The sequence below is a fragment of the Vicugna pacos genome, chromosome 22 (genome assembly GCF_048564905.1).
Source record: "Vicugna pacos chromosome 22, VicPac4, whole genome shotgun sequence".
Taxonomy (NCBI): Eukaryota; Metazoa; Chordata; class Mammalia; order Artiodactyla; family Camelidae; genus Vicugna; species Vicugna pacos.
The window spans coordinates 28,158,292-28,179,079 of NC_133008.1; the positions used below are offsets into that span (position 1 = coordinate 28,158,292).

At 42.6% G+C, this 20,788-nt stretch overlaps 1 protein-coding gene across 4 annotated transcripts in view; it reads right to left on the minus strand.

Annotated features, from left to right (window-relative positions):
• Positions 1-1,306: 1,306 nt before the first annotated feature.
• Positions 1,307-20,788, minus strand: part of LOC102528881 (putative adhesion G protein-coupled receptor E4P) — a 29,178-nt gene continuing 9,696 nt past the window's right edge. For all 4 annotated transcript variants that reach the window (XM_072947829.1, XM_015241105.3, XM_072947830.1 and 1 more), the window contains exons 6-17: positions 18,288-18,328; positions 17,516-17,651; positions 16,565-16,672; positions 14,733-14,917; positions 14,003-14,170; positions 11,924-12,118; positions 9,919-10,154; positions 7,982-8,048; positions 7,314-7,405; positions 5,915-6,095; positions 3,799-3,894; positions 1,307-2,212 (exon numbers count right to left, since the gene is read on the minus strand). In XM_072947829.1, the coding sequence (XP_072803930.1) occupies positions 2,099-2,212; positions 3,799-3,894; positions 5,915-6,095; positions 7,314-7,405; positions 7,982-8,048; positions 9,919-10,154; positions 11,924-12,118; positions 14,003-14,170; positions 14,733-14,917; positions 16,565-16,672; positions 17,516-17,651; positions 18,288-18,328 (1,619 nt within the window). In that variant the 3' untranslated portion in view covers positions 1,307-2,098. The remainder of the gene's footprint in view (positions 2,213-3,798; positions 3,895-5,914; positions 6,096-7,313; positions 7,406-7,981; positions 8,049-9,918; positions 10,155-11,923; positions 12,119-14,002; positions 14,171-14,732; positions 14,918-16,564; positions 16,673-17,515; positions 17,652-18,287; positions 18,329-20,788) is intronic.

A 20,788-nucleotide genomic window follows, 5' to 3' on the forward strand; every position in this document is an offset into this window, starting at 1 on the left:
GACCTACATTGTCCCAACGAGGTGTTAGCAAAGGATGAATGGGAGCCATAGGGTAGGAGGGTCTATGAATATCCATCCATGTATGACTTTGAAGATTAAAGCAATTTCCCCAGAGTTACACAGCTATTAAATTACAGAGTTGCGGTTGAGCACAAGTCAACTCCATCTGAACTCTTTGCACCATCTCTACTTGAATAATACAATGTAACTGTCTTAGAACCAAAGAAAATAAAACGTTTAATACTCACCACATAGGAAAACGTTTGTACTCTTGGCCATGGCTCCCCCAGCTTCTAACTGATAACAGAGGGGGAACTACGAAGCCTTATTTCCTATTTCTTAAAGAGTCTTGGGGGTTTCAAGAAGGGCACTCTTCGCTGGTGTAATATTCATGGGACAATGAGAAGTCAAATTAAAGGCAGGGTCGTGAGTGCCAGATTCTGTAAGCCATCAGCTTCTACATCCTTTCCTTTGCAGAATTCTCTGATCACCTAAGCCACTCAATGAATCCAGAGATAAGGATCAGGCAGGTAGGCTGCTGCCAAATTTGGGGTGCTAAGGAGCCAAGCCAGCAACTGCTATGCCAACACTGCTTGCTTGGCGATTCAAAAAATATCGATCTACACTCCCATGTTCATTGCAGCATTAGTCACAATAGCCAAGATATGGATATAACCTAAGTGTCCATCCCTGGGTGAATGGATAAAGAAAATGTGCTGTAATATATATACAAGAGAATGTGATTCAGCCTTAAAAAAGGAACTCTTGTCATTTATGACAAGTTGAAGAGTCTAGAGGACGTTGCGCTAAGTGAAATAAACCAGACACAGACAAACATAGCGTGATCTCACCTACATGTGGAATCTAAAACAGTCGAATCACAGAAACAGAGAGTAGGGTGGTGGTTGCCAGGGGCTGAGGGGTGGGGAGAAATGGAGAGATGTTGATCAAAGGATGTAAAGTTTCAACTTTTTAATGCAAGGTGAATGAATTCAAGAGGTGTAATGTACCATATGGGGACTATAGTTAACAATACTGTGTTGTATACTTGAAACTTGCTAAGAGAGTAGATCTTAATTGTTCTCATCAAGAATAAAAAATGCTAACTATTTAAGGGGATAGGTATTTAGCTTGACTATGATCATCATGGCTTGACTATGATGGTTATTTTACTATGTGTATAAGTGTACTATATATATGTGTATATATATAGCATGTATATGTATACATACAGTGCACCTTAATCATCACATTGTACACCTTAAATATATACATTATTTTTATTTGTCAATCAAGAAAAGCCAGGGAGAGAAAAGAAAAATAAATAAACTTAAAAATAAACTAAATCAAAGCCATAGAACTGGAGATTAAATATTAGGACACGCATCTCAGTGTTAGTAAATGAGGAAGGGGGTTAAAAATAATAGTAAAATAGGAACATTTCAGATAGAAACAAAACAAATGAGATCAAATCACTGCTGTGACGTGCCACACTGCTTTGGTTTGGGAACATTTATACTAGGACATGTTGGAGACAACACTAAGAAAACAAAACTCTCTTTAACCAGGGTATCCGGTAGGTTCAAAACAGTTATCAGGCAAAGAAAACAGGAAAGGTCTCGTGACCTGACCACAAAATCCTTCCTGGTGACAATTCACGCCTAAGTGGGGATGGTGGTGTATTTTTGCATTGCAAGACTGCAACCCCATTTTAAATATGAATCCCTATGGAAATTATTGCATTGTGCAAATGTCAAGTGATGCAAGATCTTTGGGAGCATAGAATGCAACAGAGAGGCCAGAGAGGGACCTGTAAGTTGAATCCAGATGTCAGCCAATTCGTCTTCTGCAAAGTGGTAATGATGGCTGGAAGAAGAAAATCCACTTATTTTTCCCTCATGGTTAAGAACGATTCCTTGAGCATTAATTCCACGTGATGTACAATACAGATTCTGGATCTAAGAATTCTCCTAGGTGCCCTCTCTATGGAGACAGAAGCCAAAATAAGGGAAGGAGTCATTTTCACGGGAATGGTAGGTAGATGGTGTCATTTGTTCAATCCATGTGTGACCACGAGGGGGCGTCGTCCACGCGCCGCTCAACTTTCTGTTTTTTGCCAATAAACAGTCACAACATGAGTTCTAGGCTGCGGTTGGACAGACGCAGGGTCTCTCCCACAGAAGAGCTCCGATGACTTGTCCAGTTTTTCTTGCTTGGGGAAAACAAAATGCAGAAAACGTTGAAGAGAAATGAACACCTCAGAAATTAACCAAAAACTCTAGCATGCCTGGAGATAAGTCAGAATTTCTCTAAGGTCCAAAGCTCAGGAATGAGGCCCTAATATCTGACTCTACAGCCTCCCCTCCACCCCTCAAACACCACCTATGATGGGATTTTTAAAATTTTATATTACTTTATCTTTTCACAAACCTTTCCTGTCTTTGCTGTGTGGCAGACAGCCTTCTAAGCACTTAACATATATAACCTCATTTAATTCTCATGATGAGAAAGATACCATGATTATTCCCATTTTACAGATGAAGAAACTGAGGCTCAAAGATGCTAAGTGGCACGTGCAAGGTCACACAGCCTAGAGGTGGTGGAGTTGGGATTGGAACCTGGGCACTTGGGTCCCATTTAAACACAGCAGTAATGGATCACTTAAACACAGCGGAGGATTAATGACAACCATAAGACTGACTACACGCTTTTCAGAATGTAAAGTGTTGCCCAAAGATACAGGATTATGATTATTGCCCAGGACCTTCTACATAGTTGACTCTTGATCACTTGGAATTAATAAAAAGTGGTGCTGATGCCGTTCAGCAGCGAAGTGTTTCCAGGTACATTATTTTGGGAGCTTGTTTGGAGGGTCCAGCAAGGGAGGGCAGCTACTCGTGTGCCCTTGACCGAGAAGAACGGGCCTCCTCTATCGAGGATGGTGGTCCTCTTTGACCGAGCGCTGGCAGCTTCAGGAGGCACGCACATGGAGTGGCGAGGGAGGAAGGGGACACCTGCCTAGCCAGCCAGATCAACCGAATCAAACCTGGCGATCCACGGGGTGACAGATGTTGCAGCCAGATCGCCCTCACATCCCAGAGACATTATTTTGATCCCCAACCAATCAGACATTTCAATGACAAGTGAATTGAGGCTCAGAGAGGTTAAGCTGCTTCCTAGGCATCTACCAGGAGAATACAAAAGAGCCAAGATTCGAACTCAGATTTGGTGAACCCCAGAATCCATGTGACATGTTTTTGGCGACCACTGTTGTAGAGACAGTTCATTCACACAGTTTGAGTTGACATACCCTTTGACTGTTGGTGATTCTCGACAAGGCATGACCAGTGGCATTTAGTGTGGAAACAGAATAATTTTAGGACAGTCAGTAGCCACTAAACAGAATTATCCTCAGTGTGAAACTGTGTGTCCCATGAACAGCTTGTCCCTAAATGCGCTGACCATCTGAAGACATGAACAACTGGTGACAACCAAGGAAAGCCGCCAACTTTTGGGAGAAAACAGATCTGACTTTGAATCCCTCTGACCGCTGAGCTGCTCTGAGCAAGTCGCTTGAGCTTTCCCAGCTTCTGTTTCCCCAACCTTACGCAAGGAATTTAGATATTCAGATTAAGTGAGCAGTTTCCACTGGCCGGGCATTATCTAGGCGGAAAGGAAACAACAGTGGCCAAAACGATGAAACTTACAGGGAGAGGAGACTGACCAAAACGCTTTAAAGACTAAGACAAGATGTTGGGCCCAGACAGGTGCACGGCATTGCAGGAGAGCACATCATACCGTTTTGGTGTGGGTGGTGACGTGAGATACCTCAGTGCTTTCAGTTTCGGCCTCTTTCCGCAGCCCTCGAAGCCATTTCTGGAATTCCATTCGCACCTAAGGGATACAGAGGCTCGTGTTACATGCAGAGCTTGGTGTGGGAGGAAGGACTCCCAGATAAGAAACTGAAGGCATAGAGGCCAAGCCCTGCTCTCTACTGCCTTTGCATTGGTTCTCTGCATAATCCTGGCCCTGCTCATGTTGATTCATTTGATTTAAATTCAACTTCCTTGGCTGTTGAAGAGGTGTTTACTAAATGACAGGCTCTATAAGGATTCTATATACGGCGATAATCAGGATGTTGATGGTGTTGTTGATGGTGGTGGTGGTGGCAGTAATGATGAAGGGAATTATGGTCATAAGGATGATGATCATGAAGATGCTGGTGGGGCGGTGGTGGTGATGGCAATGATGAAGGTCATCCTTTATTGAACACTAGCTACGTTTGATGCACTTTATACCCAATATGTCATTTAACACTTGCATAAATCCAATGAGAAAGGTACTTTTCTTACTCCCAGTTAAAGATGAAGAATTTGAGGTTCTTGGAGGTAAACTGACTTGTCTAAGGTCACACAGCCAGCCTGCAAAACCTCATCATTCTTACGCAGAGCCCTGACACTAGATCACCCACTGGTTCCATGAATGGCCTCCGTTTAACTTCATTAACATATTATTTAAAATACATCTAAATATTTCTTACTCGACATTAATTCACCAGGACACTTAAGTTGTATTTTACTTCTTCTGCGTGTGAGGAGGCCCAAGCATTAAAAAGAAACTAAAAGATGAAATAGAAATTAATGATGTGTTAAGATGGTCTTTTTGTTACCAGCATCTGAATTGCTGGTAGCTCCACTCAATAGCAAAAGGAGGCGGGTGGGAACCAGGAAAACTATTCCCAATCTTTATTTTATAAAGAGTAAAATTACAATGGCCCTCACTGAGAACTTAACGTGGACCACAAACTTCTAGGAGATTTATATTACATTATCTCATTTAATTCTCCATCAAGGTATGTACTGCCGTATTTGCAGATGAGAAAACTGAGGCTCAGAGAGAGTAAGGAACCTGTGTAGAGTCACATAGCAACCCAGTAAGTGGAAATACTGGGATTAGAAATGAAGTCCTTCTGAGTTTGTAGTAGATTATGCCAAATATTCCAGTGTCCCTCTGATAGCGCACCTGACTGCAGGAGAGTTATTCAGCCTCTCTCTGGTGAATCCGGGAATGGCCATGTGAATTGTTTTGGCCAATGAAAGAGAGCTAAGCTGTGCTTTGCCACAATCTCCTTTCCATTCGCTATGAGAACACCAATGTTCTAAATAGGGGCTGCCCCTTCAGCCTCTATCACAGTGTGAAGACAATATAGATCAAGCCATAGCTATGAACATGAGCAAGAAATAAACCTTTGTTGTTGTATGCCACTGAAATTAGAGATGGAGGGGCTGTTTGTTACTGCAGCATAATCTACCTTATCCAGACTGATACATGCTCTGCTATGAACTGAATGTGTCCCCCCTGAAATTTATATGTGAAAGCCCTAACCCCTCAACATGACAATATTTGGAGATACGACCTTTATGGAAGTAACTGAGGTTAAATGAGGTCATAAAGGTTGAGCCCTGATCCAACAGGATTAGCGTCCTTATAAGAAGAGACACAAAAGCTCACTCTCATTCCACTCCCACATGAAGATACATGAAGAAAGTGACCATCTACAAAGAAGAGTCCTCACCAGAACCCAAATGTACTGGGACCCTGATCTCAGGCGTCGACCCTCCAGAACTGTGAGGAGATAAATTTCTGTTGTCTGAGCCACTATGGCAGTCTATGGTATTTTGTTATGGCAACGCCAGCAGACACTGCACTCTCTTAAGAGATATGTTAAGATTCTGAATGGATGAGACTCAGAGCAGATGGCCTACCTGAGCATGTGCTCCTAAACTCTCTTCCCAGAATCGAGGCAACACCAGAAATACAAATACAAAAGGTCAGAGAGCAGCAAGAATATGAACAAGAAGTCAAGAAGACTCTGGGATGAGGCTGGTGAGACACAAAAAATAATCTGCCTTACCTGGCGATTAAGGAGACAGTATACCACGAAGAGCAGAACTCCTTGCAGGATATTGATGACGGTGAAGGCGTAGGCAATGACCGATTCCAATGTCTTCCCAATTTCTTCAACCATAAAATAACCAAGGCCCCAAGAACAGCCCAGGATAAGTAGCTGAGCAATGGCTTTAAATGTCATGGCTCTGAGAAGGGAAGAAAAAGAATGACAACAACTTTCATCTATCACTGTCACTACATATTGCGCACCATGCCAGGTGCTTTGCACACATTGCCTTCATTAAACCTCACAACCTCATGTGGCGAAGTGACTCAAAGTCATGCAACTTGAAGAAAGTAGAACCCATGTTTCTAATCCCTGCCTCTGGGAATAATGCTTTCTTCTTCTCTTGGAAATGATTTCTCTGCAAAGCCTTTTGCCTTGACCTATCGGAATATTCGTGGAAAGGGCTTTCTAGAAATTTCTATTGAAAATTTTAGATGATGATAGTATCATGACCAGAATATAATATAGTATTGGGTTTCTTCAAAAAAAAACCATGTGTTTTGTGAAATGGAGTGGTATTGTTGATGGAGACTGGGAGAGCTGATGTGTGTGTGTGTGTGTGTGAGTGTGTGTGAATGTGAGTGTGTGTGTGCACGTGTATGACCCTGCATTCATCCACAGATGTATAGAGGGAGGAGGAAACATGAAGAAAGGTGACGCCCTCTCTCTCCAGGATGGAAGACCCCGAGGCTAAGAGATTAACATTAGGTTGATCTGTTAAGTAGGTGAAATCAAAGCCAGGATCTGAAATTGAGCAGATATTCCTTTAAGTCTTGTCCATGTGACTCTGTAATGCAACAGTCTTACCTGCCCTTGAGCAAGGTGCAGAATTTGCTCCTCCTATCAATAAGGATATTAGTGGTGCCCACACATAGGTGTGAGCTGTGAGCATGCAGTGAAATAATATTGATAAATGCCCAGCATCTAAGTTCCTAGTTCATATAGTTGTCAGCACTATTTTTAATCCTTTAAATCATGATTGGTAAGAACTGAGTTACTACAACCAAGGAGAATGGAGAGCAGAAGGGGGTAAACTCTCCGGAGGGAGAAAGCTAATACTCTGGGCATGTCATATGAAGTATTTTCTCAGTGCTCTGGGCATTAATTTCATATGAAGAGTACACAACACAGAGGAGGCACCCAATGCAGGGTTTGTTGACTAAAGAGATGATGTTGCACATTAAGTTAACTGAAAATTATAGTTTTTATTTCCTCGATAAGTTGGCCCTCATATACTCTTTCTCTAGTACTAGGAACTCTCATATCATATTTTTATATAGGCTTTCCTTTCCCAGACAGTGTGGTCCTGTAGGAAAAAAAAATGTTGTGGATGCCACTGGTTCTGGTACCATCTTACCTGGTGTCCTGAATGGTGGAAACCTCTTTATTGAGGGAGGAAAGTTTGCTTCTCAAAATCCACAGAACTTGGAAGTAGAACACCAAGTTTATCTGTAGAAACAGCATGGAAAATTGACATGGAATTTTCTTTTAAATCCTTGTCATGCAACCCAACTTTAGGTAAACCTAAGAATCTTTTCCCAAAAGATGCAGGCTTCATAAGGATGATATGGACACAGGCTCTGGTCTTGGGTACAGCACACGCATATAACCTGTGGCCCTCGGTGGACGATGAGAACGACATACCTGTCATTCAAGCCAGGACGCCCTGAGAGTAAAAGGATGCTATTCATACTTACACCAGGACAACAGATGAAATCAGAAAGCTCCCGGCAGACAGAACAACATCACTCTATGTAGAGTAAGTATTACTAAATTTTGTTAAATGAACAAATACCAGATTTTTGAAAGAATCCCTTGCAGAGGGTTATATTATATCAAAATAACCAGTGGGCTGGGGGAAGAGGAGGAAAGACATGTGAAGACAGTATTTCCAGTAAGAGGGGTTGATCACATTAAGCTATATTCCCTTATCTTCATCTCATTTCCACCTTCACAGATAAGAAACACCCTCTACGCTTGGCTGACCCAGGGCAGACACACCAGTAAATATCACTGGTCACCTACCAAGATAATGAGGGCCACTGGCCCCATGAAGCTCCAGATGAACCCTTTATCAAGCTTGAGCCAGCAGCTGTTGAGAGAAAGATAAGCATTAGCTGCTTACTCCTTAGGAGACAGCAAAGGACTTGAATTCAGGCTCCTGTAGTGATATCTGAGCAGTACGTCCAGCTGTTTATTTCAGACTTGGATTTTCCATGGGATTAGACATAGATCCTCGTCTCATACAAGCTGTATGCTTTGAGCCTCAGTTTCCCCAGAAGTATTGGGAAGATAAAATAATTACCATGGTTATATACCAAGCCTTTAAGTCAGAAAGTATCAGGTCTCTGACTCTGTTTCTCTCCTTCAACATTGTGTTAGCTATTCTGAGTCATCTGCCTTTCCACGTAAACATGAGCATCAGTTTGTCAATATCTGCAAAATAGTTTTCTGGGATTTTGATTTGGAACACATTAAATCTACATATCAAGTTGGGAAAAACTGACTTCTTGACAAAATTGAGTCCTCCTATCCATGAACATAGACTATCTCTTCATTTATTTGAATCTTCTTTGATTTCTTTTATCAAAGTTTTTCTCATATAGGTCTTGTTGGAAAGATTAAGTGAGAGAATGTTCATACAGTTTTTGAGTACAGTTCCTGGCAGAGTTAAAGATCAATAAATGCAGGTATCTTAATAATAAATGATTGCTAAAATAAAAAAGAGTAAAAATAACAAACGACAGCTACAAAAAACTATCAACACTAATAATTAAGCATAGCCCACGTACCAAGTATTCTAGTCACCAAATATTTTGTATTCTATCATGGTTTATGTTTGCAAAGGTGGTATAATTTATTCTGAAAGGGGACATAGTGGTATGAAGCTGGTAAAAGTAACAAGCAATTGCCAACACTTAGTCAGCAGAAAACCTCCCACACTTAGACATATTCCAAGAGTTGCAAACAATGGCCCACAAGCCAAATCCAGTCCACCCCTTGTTTTTGTAAATAAAATTTTATTGAGTCACAGCCACACCCATTCATTCACCTATTGTCTATGACTTGGATGCTTTCACACTACAAGGGCAATGTTGAGTAATTGCCACAAATGGTTTGCAAAACAAAAATAGTTGCCATCTGGCCATTTATAGAAAGTTTGCCAACCCCTGATCTACCCCATTGTTATATCGCCAGAATCATCTGGCTAGACAGAGGGTTTAAGCTGGAGACAGGGCATCTCTTGGACTTACAGAGGGACATTCTCACACATGTTTTAGCACAGTCATACCTGTTTCCGAACTCAAGCCTCATTACCAAAATACTAACCTCTTCAACTAACTTTGTGGAGCTTTGAAAACTTCTTTAGTGAAGCAGCAAAACATTGCCCTGCAGAACGCTGCCTTGGGAATTCTGACTTACTCTCTTTTTAGCTTGAATAGTTACACTAAGCTCTAGATTTCCTGTGCATGAGATAATGAACAGTGACAACTTTGTAAGATAATGAAGAGAATGAGATGAGACACTGCCGACAGGAAGCACTATCTCTGATGCCTCACAAGACTTTGTTATTCTGTATATTTTGGAGACTCACCTCAACCTATTCAACCTACTCGTTCAGAATCCTACAAAACATAGAGCTCACAGGTTCTTAATGTGGGGTCATGGATTTGCTTTTTTCATCCCTGAATTTCCCAAAGTTATATTTCAACATTTAGTGTGTACATACATTTGTCTGGGAAATAGCCTCTGGATTTCACCAAAATTCTCAAAAGGATCCAACCCAAAGATGCTGAGAAATATTGCTCTAGGGATTTCCAAGAGAAAATAGAATTCAGGCTTAAGGAAAGACTAGTTGGAAATATAATTCATAATTGGAAAATCTATTTTAAAAAAATTGTTTTGGATTATGCATTAGCCATGGACACCACTTCCACCATAAACGAATTCATCTTGCTTACTGAGTATACGTTCCATAATTTTTGTGTCCTACTATTGCAGATACAGCCACAATCAGAGCTGGGAGCCCGTAGCCGAAAAGGTACATGAACCTCTTCTTGAATCTGCCTGCGTTGGTGTAGTTGGCCACCTTGAGGTTCCTGACAGTGAGGAAGAGGTGGAGCCCTTCAAGGAGCATCCAGGTGAAGGAGGCCAAGTAGAGGTAGTGCAGCACACCTGCAATGACGGAGCACAGCACCTGGAAGAGAGGCAAGAGTTAGGGATGTGGAGCTGATGTGGTCTGTGCCTGATTATATTCTCGGCACTTGTTATTTCCTGGATGCTGGTTTGGAATTTCAGTTCTAGCACCTGTGACATTTTGCCTGGAGGCAGTACATTTTCTGGGGGCATTCACTGGCCATTGAAATTTGCTTTTCCCATGCATGGGGCAGGCCAGAAGTGCCAAGAAATGAAGCAGTCCTCAAATCCATAATAGGCAAGGGTAGTAAATAAATACTCTATTGACCTAGCCTTTAGGGTGGATATGATGGTCAATTTTATGGGCCAGCTTGACTGGGCTAAGGGATGTCCTGATAGCTGGTAAAACATTATTTCTGGTTGTGTCTGTGAGGCTGTTTCCAGAAGAGATTAGCATTTTAAGCAGTAGACTAAGAAAGATTACCCTCACCAGTGAAGGTGGGCATTATCCAATCCTTAAGGGCCTGAATATAACAAAAAGTTAGAGAGGGGGAGAATTTGCTCTCTCTGTTTGAGCTGGGACATCCATCTTCTTCAGTCCTCAGACATCAGAGGTCATGGTTCCAGTAAACATTTATTTATAAAAACAGATGGTAGGGGCCAGACTGGGTCTGAGCACTGTAGTTTGACAACTTCTACCTATTTTCAGATAAACAAACTGAGGCCCAGAGAAGTTAAAATCTCCCCCAAGGTCACACAGCTAGTAAAAAAAAAAAAAAATGGATTTGAAACCCAAACTATCTCCAGAGACCATAATTACTCTTAACCATAGCACTATATTGCCTCTCAAAAAAAAACATATTGTGCTTTCATAATCTTCAGACTATGGGATGATAGTGTTTTAGGGTTCAAAGGAGCCTTGGAGAACATCTAGTTCCAAATCTTCCTGTATGTGATGATGATCATGATTGTGGTGAAAATAAAAGGTAATGTTCTCTGAGTGATTAATCCAGATGCTTTCAATGCTTTATCTTGCTAGGTCCTTACTAAAGCTCTATGACAATGCTTCTGTTTTGGAGAGGAAGTTTTCAACGGGAAAACCACTTTAACAACAACATAGAGCAAGTAGGATGAAGAGTTGAGATTCAAGGGTAAATTAGTGTGGCAAAGCCACCGTCCACCAAAACTTCAAGCCTCCTTCCAGCCCCAATTCTAGAATATAGATTTGTCACTAGGGCATGTCTTCCCAGCCAGAGACTACATTTCCCAGCATGACCTGCAGTTAGGTGTGACCATGTGACTGAATTCTAGCCAGTGGAACTTAAGAGGAAGTGACATGCACCACTTCCTGAGGTGGTCCATATAAATCTCTTTCCTAGGACTCCACCGTGTTTTTACTCTTTGGCCAGTTGGCCAAGATAGAAAGGGCCCCAGGATGACCTTGGAAGGTGTGCATGGAAGATAAAAGCCTCCACTGGCCTGAAGTTGGAGGAGAGACACCCTTCAGACCTATTTGTTCACCTTCTACGGATCCATATGGAAAAATTAACTACTCTTTTGATAAGCTACTAGGATTTTGGAGTTTATTTGTTACAGCAGCTATTGTAACCCTATCTAACACCATCAGTCTGACGCTCAGTCGCTTTGCTAAATGGCCCTTCAGAAAGTACAGGTCTTGTTCAAAGTTATATAGGAGGAGAGTTGAAATGGAAATGCTTGTTTTTTCCCCCTACCCCTCACTGCTGATCATTGCCTCTCTCCCCATCTTTCCTCAAATCAAGATGGCTAGATGGGATTACGACAATGAGGCAATTTGGTTAAATCACCTACCTCAGGCTCAGTTTGGTTAATCCCTGTGAGGAAGAGGAGGTGGGCCAGGAAGAGGCAGATGGAGAGGTGCAGGTGCAGGGAGGTGCTGGTGTTCTGAATGGGCCGGCACAGGAGGAAGGTGAGGGCTGCCAGGAGGAGGCACAGCAGAGAGAGGCTGAGCCCCACGTAGGTGATCACAGTCAGCACAGGATCTTCCTATGAGCCACCAAAGGAGGAATCCATTATAGTTTCCAGTTCTATTGTCATGTTTCTGATGAAGCGTCAGATGGGCTTCCCAGTTCAGTCTCCCAAACAAGTGGCTTAATCTCCCTGAGATCTGGTGATCCCTTCTTCAAAATAGGGGCAGCGATAGCATTTATCACACAGGGCTGTTGAAAAACTAAAACCAGCGGTGTCCAATAGAAGTAGGTGAGCCACATGTATAATTTTATAGGGCAGAGCTCAAGTGGTAGAGCACATGCTTAGCATGCACGAGGTCCTGGGTTCAATCTCCAGTGCTTCCATTAAATAAATAAATAAACCTAATAACCCCCCCAAAAGCCAAAATAAATAAATATTTTTTGAAAGAAAAGAAATAGGTGAGCCACATGCACAATTTTAAATTTTCTGGTAGCCATATTTTTGAAAATGTAAAAAGAAACATGCCAAATTAATTTAATAGTATATGTTCAAAAGACTGAGTTCAATGTGTTGAATGTAATATAATTAATATAATAATATAACAAAATATAATCAGTTCAAACTATAGTCAATGTAAAACAATTATTTTTTTAAACTGAAGTATAGTTGATTTACAATGTTGTATTAATTTCTGGTGTACAACATAGCAACTTAGTTATATATATATATTTTTTCTTTTTCATTCAAGGTTACTACAAACCATTAAATATAGTTCCCTGTGCTATACAATGAGACCTTGTTGTTAAATGCAAAATAATTATTAATGAGATATTTGATATCCTTTTTTTTCCATATTAAGCCTTTGAAATTCAGTGTGTATTTTACACTGAGTGCTTCTCAGCTCTGATGCTCTGTTTTCAATGGTTAAAGTAAAATGTGGTCAAACAGTAAAGTTGAGTTTAATGGAGAAATATTTTGCACTACTTCTTAATTTAAATAAGTTACAATTAAGTAAAATTTAGTTTTGTTCTTCAGTCCCACATGTCACATTTCAAGTGTTCAATAGCCACATGTGACCGGTGGTCCTTTTGGGCAACAGCACTCAAAAGTCATCTCATGAAGGCTGGGATTTCTTTATCTGTCTTGTTCTCTGCTGTATCTACAGTGCCTAGGGTGGCATCTGATATAGTAGGTACTCATGAATTTGTTGAATGAATAAAATGAAGCTGTGCATTTAAATATGCAATATGACAGTTGACTTATAGTAAATGCTCAATAAATGGGTGCTAAAAGGAAATGGGGAAAGAAGTTAGGTAGGTTTCTTTAAGCCTGAGTTACCTGAGACACAGTTGGGATCTGGGGAGATCGGGGGGCTAGGCTCTTTCATTGATGATAGTCAGTCGTCTTCCCTCTGGCCTATGGAGGGGCTTTCTCTAACTCTCTCTAGCAGAGTAACAGGTGTTTTTGATCTCAGATCACCTTGAACTTTCCCACCGTCGGAGCTGACAACCCCGCTTTTCAATGTCTGAGGGCTTCCTCTGTCAGCTTGAGCTCGTTCTGGCCACTCTGAATGGGCTGTCAGAGAATGAACATCCCCTGGATGCAGCTTTCAGCAAAGGGCTGAAGGGGAGGTGGTGTGTAAATACCTCAGCTTTCTCCCCGTTCAGTTAGGATGAGTCTGAGGTGTGTCTCCTACGTGGACTCCAAGAATCCCCCAGAGGGAAGTAACCTTCGGTTACCCAAAGCGGTAACTGCCTTGGTAATGCTCTCTGCGTTGGCTCCTGTCCTTTTCCCGTCCATTCGCCAGCCCCCTACTGGTACTTCTTGGAATTACCTCTCAAGTAAGCTACTTCTGCTTGACTCCTTATCTTAGAGTCTTTTTCTAAGACACGGAAAGGAAGACCTCACAGCTTCCTGGACACAGTCACGTTCATGAGAAGGGCCCATGATTCGTGGTACCTTGGGAGCAAGAGCCACGAGGACAGCAAAGCTGGAGAGGTGGGAGCACGTGCACTTGGTGTGAGAATCGTTGCTGCTCCAGTGAGAGCATCCCTCTGTCGACCAGCTGCCTCCCTCCTCCGATCCTTTCCAGTAGACGCAGAGATGTTTTGTTCTCCCACCGCCAGGCTGGTAAGAGAATAGCATAAAAGCGGGTCTCCTTCTGGTTTTACAGGCTAATCATGGATGCACTGGGTTGGAACCTGGACTGGGAAAATTCTCTCATCTGGAATGTTTGTGGGGAAGAGTCTCATAGCACATGTTGACCGTGGGGTTTATTCTGCCTTTATTCTGCCTGTCTCTGGTCATCTCAGATCTCCCAGGACTGACCCTTATGAACTACCTGACTCAAGCTGCTTGTCATTGGTAGGACCAACGAGAGGAACTGGTGAGAGACTATTGGATGATAGGAGAGGCAGAACGCGTATTTCTTCCAGACTCCTTTTCTGCTGCAGGCTACCTCCATCTCCAGGGCAATCCCTCCTCCATGCCTCCAGCCTTCCCTTGGCTCAGCAATGCTCATTCCTCCATTGCAATGTTAAGTTTGAATGTGATAATAGTTTCCCACAGTACCTCAACATTTCCCGTTGGTTCTCTTTGAATGATCAGAACGGAATTCAGTTTCCTACCAGGACTGTGATGATACATCCCTTAAAGTAATGCACACAGAACTAGCCTAGGTTTTGCTCACCTGAGTATGCTGGAAGGTCAGGAACACAGGTTTAGATAGATCCTTTTTTTCCTTCACACCAATGGAGCCACTTATCACTTGAGAGTTCAATTTGACTCCCTCTGCCCCTCTTCTATTGTCAAAATAGGATCCATTTAGAATATTCCCAAGAGACCGGTAAGTGATCAGTGCAACGACATTCCTATCTGAGAAAATGGAAGGAAAATCATTTTATAGGGTGTCTAGAATTTGGGGAATGGGTACGCTAGTGTTTTGTGTGAGGGTCATACGGCAAACGTTAGGTATAGCCAAAATCTTCCTTGGAAATCCCTTCCACTGCCTAATTCACCTATCACATGTGGCTTGGGGAGTAGCGTTTTGCCTGTGTAATATGTATTATAATGCATCACACATTATAAGGGATTTATATGCAAAATATCCCATTGATGTGTGGTAAAAATGTATATGAGCCCTCGACATCAAAATTAGAATCATGAGGCAAGATGTTCATCCTCAGAAGGTGAAACTCAGGTGGGATGAGGAAACCAAACATTCCCTTCTTCCATCTGAAGCTCACCCTGGGATGTCTAACTTAATGGAAAATTTCGCAGGATGACTCACTCTATTTAATTCACTCTCTCAGTTTCCTCCCCTCTCTCCCTTCCTCTACCTCTCTGTGTCTCTATCTGCCTCTGTTTCTTTTTCTCTCCCTCTATCTCCCTCCCATCCTCTTCCCCTCCCCTTCTTCACGCAAGAATAATTAAGTCCCAGAAGTTCAATGCACAGCGTGTTGCAGTGTTTCCTCAACTGCAGTCACTCATGTGCCACCATCTCAGTTTTACCCAAAGTCACTTGCCACCTGTACTTTTATTTGCTCCGTTAAAAAAAATCAACTGATTTTAAGATCTTTTCCTTCCCCCTCTGATATTCTAAAGCTCACAGTAAAGAGTGAAGATCAATCAGTAGCCAGGAATGTTTCTAGAGGAACTGCAGTGGTAGTGAAGACACTCTCAAGGTAACTGGGTCTTTCTCTTTAAAACATTTTTATGCATGAATTAATTTATTTATTCATCAAATATTTGCTGAGCAACTACCATGCGCCAGACTTTGTAACATGACAGGAAAAAAAAAAGAGTCCCTGTATCAGAGAGCTGATGTTGTAGTGGGAGAGATGGACAAGCAAATAAATGAATTAGAAAAAGATCTCATAGTGTGGATGTGATGCAGAGACTTATATAAAGTGATGGAATACAGCAGGGGCGGCAAACTATGGCCTGGGGGTCAAATCCCGCCTACCACGTGTTCTTGCACATCAAGTTTTATTAGCGCATAGCTGGGTCCCTTCATTTACGTGTCATCTATGGCTGCTTTCACACTATAATGTCAGAGTGGAGTAGGATAACAGAAAGCACCTGGCCGAAAAGTCAAAAATATTTCTCACCTAGTCCTTTTACAGAAAGAAGTTTGCCAACCTGCAGGATAGAGGAAGACTGGGTGGCTATTTTAAATAGAGGGATCATAAAATGCTTCTCCAGGGAAAGAGTGTTTAAGGCGACAGTCATCTGCCACCATCAGGAGGGAGCTTTTTTGGATCATCACGTGGAAACAGCATGCATCAGCCCCTCCCTTTTAAGGAAGCGTGTCAAGGGATCTCTGTCTGAACCTGTGTGTTTGTCACAAGTGTGTCCTCCAAATTGTCTGGTTACTGGTCAAGGCAGACCTTTTAATTCCACCACACAGCATCTCCTTACCTTGAAACCTTTAGAAGCCCCATCTCTTGGCCCAGCCACCCAGAAATGACACAACAGTGCCTAGAATTTGGAGGTCAAGAGAGTCCGTCTTAGACACAGTACCTCTTGTGGCTCCTTTGAAGGAGGCAGAACAGTCGATATTCATCGTGTTATTTCCGGCCTCCAGAATAGTTTTCTCACTTGTCTCGTTGCACCTCTTGGTTTCATAGACTGAAAACGGTAAGAAAGTGAGTCCTGCTTCGGGCACTTCTCCTGCCTAAGAAACTCGCTGAAGATCACCCTTCTTTGGAAGACCCCCTACTGGTGATTTCATTTACTGCAGGCAAGGTAGACCAGATGGTACTACTCTCTCATTTCTGGCAGGTGGAGATGAAGTGGTTAACATGATGTGAGTATCCTGCACTGGCCACACAGCTCAGGGGAAGAGAGGAGATGGCCAGGCTTCCCAGAGCCAGAGCTAGGGTAGGCAAACTCAGCCTTTACCATAGAATATTTAAAGGGCAAAACTTGAAAAAAAAATGTGTAATGGAGTGTCTGGGGAGGGGAGAACTTAATTTTTAAGAAAGAAAAGCTAAGCATTTAAAGGTGTCCCAGAAACAGTACGAAATTTCCTTAAAATACTCACAGACACAGAACATAAACTTATGGTTACCAAAGGGACAGGGAGGGGCAGATCAGGAATGTGGGATTAACAAATTACTATACATAAAATAAATAAGCAACATGGATTTACTGCATAGCACATGGAATTACCCCCAATATCTTGTAATAACCTATAACAGAATATAATCTGCCAAAAAAAAAAACCGTCACTACACTGTACACCTGAAACTAACACAATATTGTAAATCCACTACATTTCAAATTTTTTAATTTAAAAATAAAAAATAGAAGTTTTCCAAGGAAATCATTACTTAGAAGCAGATCTGCATTTGGGAAGAATCCCCTGGGTGAACTCTCTCCATGTCATATAAATATATAAACACAAGGTCTGATGGAAGATCACCCTCAAACACTTCTCGGGGCATAAGGAAGATGCTGAGTGCTTCTTACCTATGTCAAGCGTAGCATTTTCATGCTTTCCGGGAGAAACAAAACTCTTATTCCATATGAGCAATTCTATTTGTTGAAGAAGTTGGGTAGCCTTTTCTGCGATGTGTTTTTTGCTGCCATTGTTCCTTAGAATTTCCTTTCAAAGAAAAAAGCTAATTAAGCAGACGTGTTCCAACTAAAGAAAGCAGGAAGACACATTAAGCGCGGCTGGGTGAGCCCAGAAGGCAATAGCATGTATTAAGGTGCTGCTGGGCTCTGTGCTATCAGGCGGATATGTACCTTCTTGTCTGTGACACACAGCCCATAAGGGTGTATCACCAGTCCATTGTGTTGATGAGAACAGGAAGGCTTAAAGGGTGAGCTGTCTGGACCCTACAAAGAGTGCGTGGGAAGTGGTGATGGAGAGAGGGGGTGGAATACAGCTCTAGATACCAGTGTTTGAATGACAGCTGAGGCATTTAAACCCTTCCCCAGGGTTTCTCTATAGACATCTGAGACCAGATAATGGTCACGGGAGCCTGCCCAGCGCATTGTAGGATGTTTAACAGCATCCTTGGTCTCTACACACTAGATACCAGTAGCACCCTAGTTGTGACAACTCAAAATATCCCCAGACATTGCCATTTGTCCCCTGGGATAGAGGACAAGATCACTCCTGGATGAGGAGTGCTGTGTGCTGTAAGCCAGAGGGGGCCATGGTAGTATTTCAGCAGGAGAATGACATAGTAAGACTGATCAGCTGTTTTCCAAACCTAGGCGACACCTTACTCACCCAAACGTTCCCTGATAGCAGTGGCTTCTCACCAGCATCCTCTGGGAAAGAAAAGCAGCAGTTCAATGGAATATAACAGACAACACGCCCGGATACACATCCTTCTCCCAGCCATCCTCGCGTTGGCTGTTTCCCTGAGGTGCCCACACCCTCTCCTAACTCCCCTTTAGGAAGGCCCAAGTGCCTTCCACAGTAGAAGTTTAAAAGGAATTAGGATGGAGTTTCCAGCTAAACAATCCAGTTGATAGTATTTATGGAGCACCTACAAAAGCCAGGCTAAATCTTATGGATGTAGGTTAATAAAGAGACAAAAGGTGTTTCCTTGTGGAGTTTGCAGTCGGGTGGGAAAGTCACCAAGCAAATAATGACAAATAAATGATTAAGTGATTGCAAGAGTCAACATGTTCTTAATAAATAGGATGAGATGAGTTGGGAATATCCTGAAAAGGGTCACACTGGGGGCACAGAGAAGGTGTCCCAAAGGAATGGGTGTTAATTGAGATAATAAGATTCAGGCAGCAATAATGCCTGCTGTTGTCTACACAGCATGGTACTTATTTTTTCCAAGTTTTTATTTTATTTGTTTTGGGGGAGGAGATAATTAGGTTTGTCTGTTTGTTTTTTGTTTATTAACAGAGGTACTGGGGATTGAACCCAGGACCTCATGCGTGCTAAGCATGCGCTCTACCATTGATCTAAACCCTCCCCTCAACAGCATGGTATTTAAAGTGACTTCTTAGCCGCTATCTCATTTAAAGGAACACAGAAGATTCTAGAACCAAGATACGCATAGCATAATAGCTAATATTTATCGCGCTCCCCTAGGTTCCCAGCACTGCGCTAAGTCTCCTGCCTGCCTTAATCATCGCAAGTGGGGTGTATTCGCTTCCCAGGGCTGCAGAGACAAAGTATCACAGACCGGGTGGCTTAAAAAAATAGAAGTGGGTTCTTTCAAGACTCTGGAGGCTGAAAGTCCAAGATTGAGATGTCAGCATGGCTGTGGTCCCCCCGCCAGCTCTGGGGAAGACCCTTCTCTGTTTCTTTCGGGGACTTGCCAGCCGTCTCCGGTGTCCCTGGCTGACAGCGCTGTAACTCCAGCCTCTGCTTTTGGCTCAGTGCGTCTTTCTATGTCTCAATGCCCACATTTCCCCTTCACATTAGGACATCAGGCTTACTGGGCTCGGTTCAACTGCATCCAGCATGACCTCGTCTTGATTTGACTCTGTCTGCAAAGACTCCGTCACCAAATAGGACCACGTTCACCTGCTCGAGGTGCACAGGAATCGGGGAAGGGTGTGACATTCCACCCATTACAACCTGAGATAAGCAGGTTTCTGAAATGAGTCTCAACAATCCCTACCTCACACCCTTTTATTCACACCCTTGTGTAATCTTCCCCTCCTAACTGGACCCAGTGATTCATTTCCAATGAACAGAATGCAGTAAAAGTGAGAGGATGTGACTTCCAAGACTAGGTTAAAAAAAACTGACTTCTGTTTTGCTTACAGTCTCTGTCTGGCTATTCTCTTGCACTTGCTGTAATACAGCAAACTAGAGAAGCCCACCTGTGTAAGAACTCGAGAGCAGCCTCTCACCAACAGCCGGAAAGGGGCTGAGGTCTTTAGGCCAATAGCTTTCAAAGAACATAATCCTGCCAGCAACCACGTGAGCAAGCTTGGAAGTAGATCTGCACCCACATCAAGCCTTCAGATCAGACTGCATCCCCAGCCAACACTTTGCAGCTGTGAGAAACCCTGAACCCAGGTAAGCCATGCCTCGTTTCCTGGTCTACAGAAACTGTGAGACTGTAAAATATACAGGTCAAATATACAGTTGACCCTTGAACAACACGGGTTTAAACCACATGGGTTCACTTAAACACAGACTGTTTCAATGAATATGTATGGCAGACCTACACAATCCGTGGTTGTTTGAATCTGCAGATGTGGAACCATGGATAGGAGGGCTAACTGTCAAGTTACACACAGATTTTTCAACCGTGCAGAAAGTCGGTGCCCCAACCCCCACATTGTTCAAGATTCAACTGTATGTTGTTTAAAGCCACTGGTGCCAGGGTAATTTGTTACATCACAACCCATAACCAATACAGCAGACACTGTTGGCATTCTCACTTACAGATGGAGCATACAGAAGTTAAGTCATCGCCCAAAATGCAGCTGGTTGATGGTAGGGCCGGAAATTAAATCCAATCCATCTAACTCAAAACTTGGAATTATACTAGGAATGAGCAAATTAATACACAGGTTGGATAGTGAGAACCAGGTTTCTCAGTGTTGGAGAAAGGAGCTACAAATAAGGAAAGAGGAACGCTAGATCAAACCTTGGCATTGGATTGGAATCAGAGGTACTGGCAGGAAATCACAGGTGTTAGTATGCAGGCAGGCAGACAGACGCAGAAATTGAATTTAACGAGAGTCAGAGAGGAACATGTAGAGAAGCCCAGTAGAAAATTAGAAATGTCGTTTAGGAGGCCCAGGAAA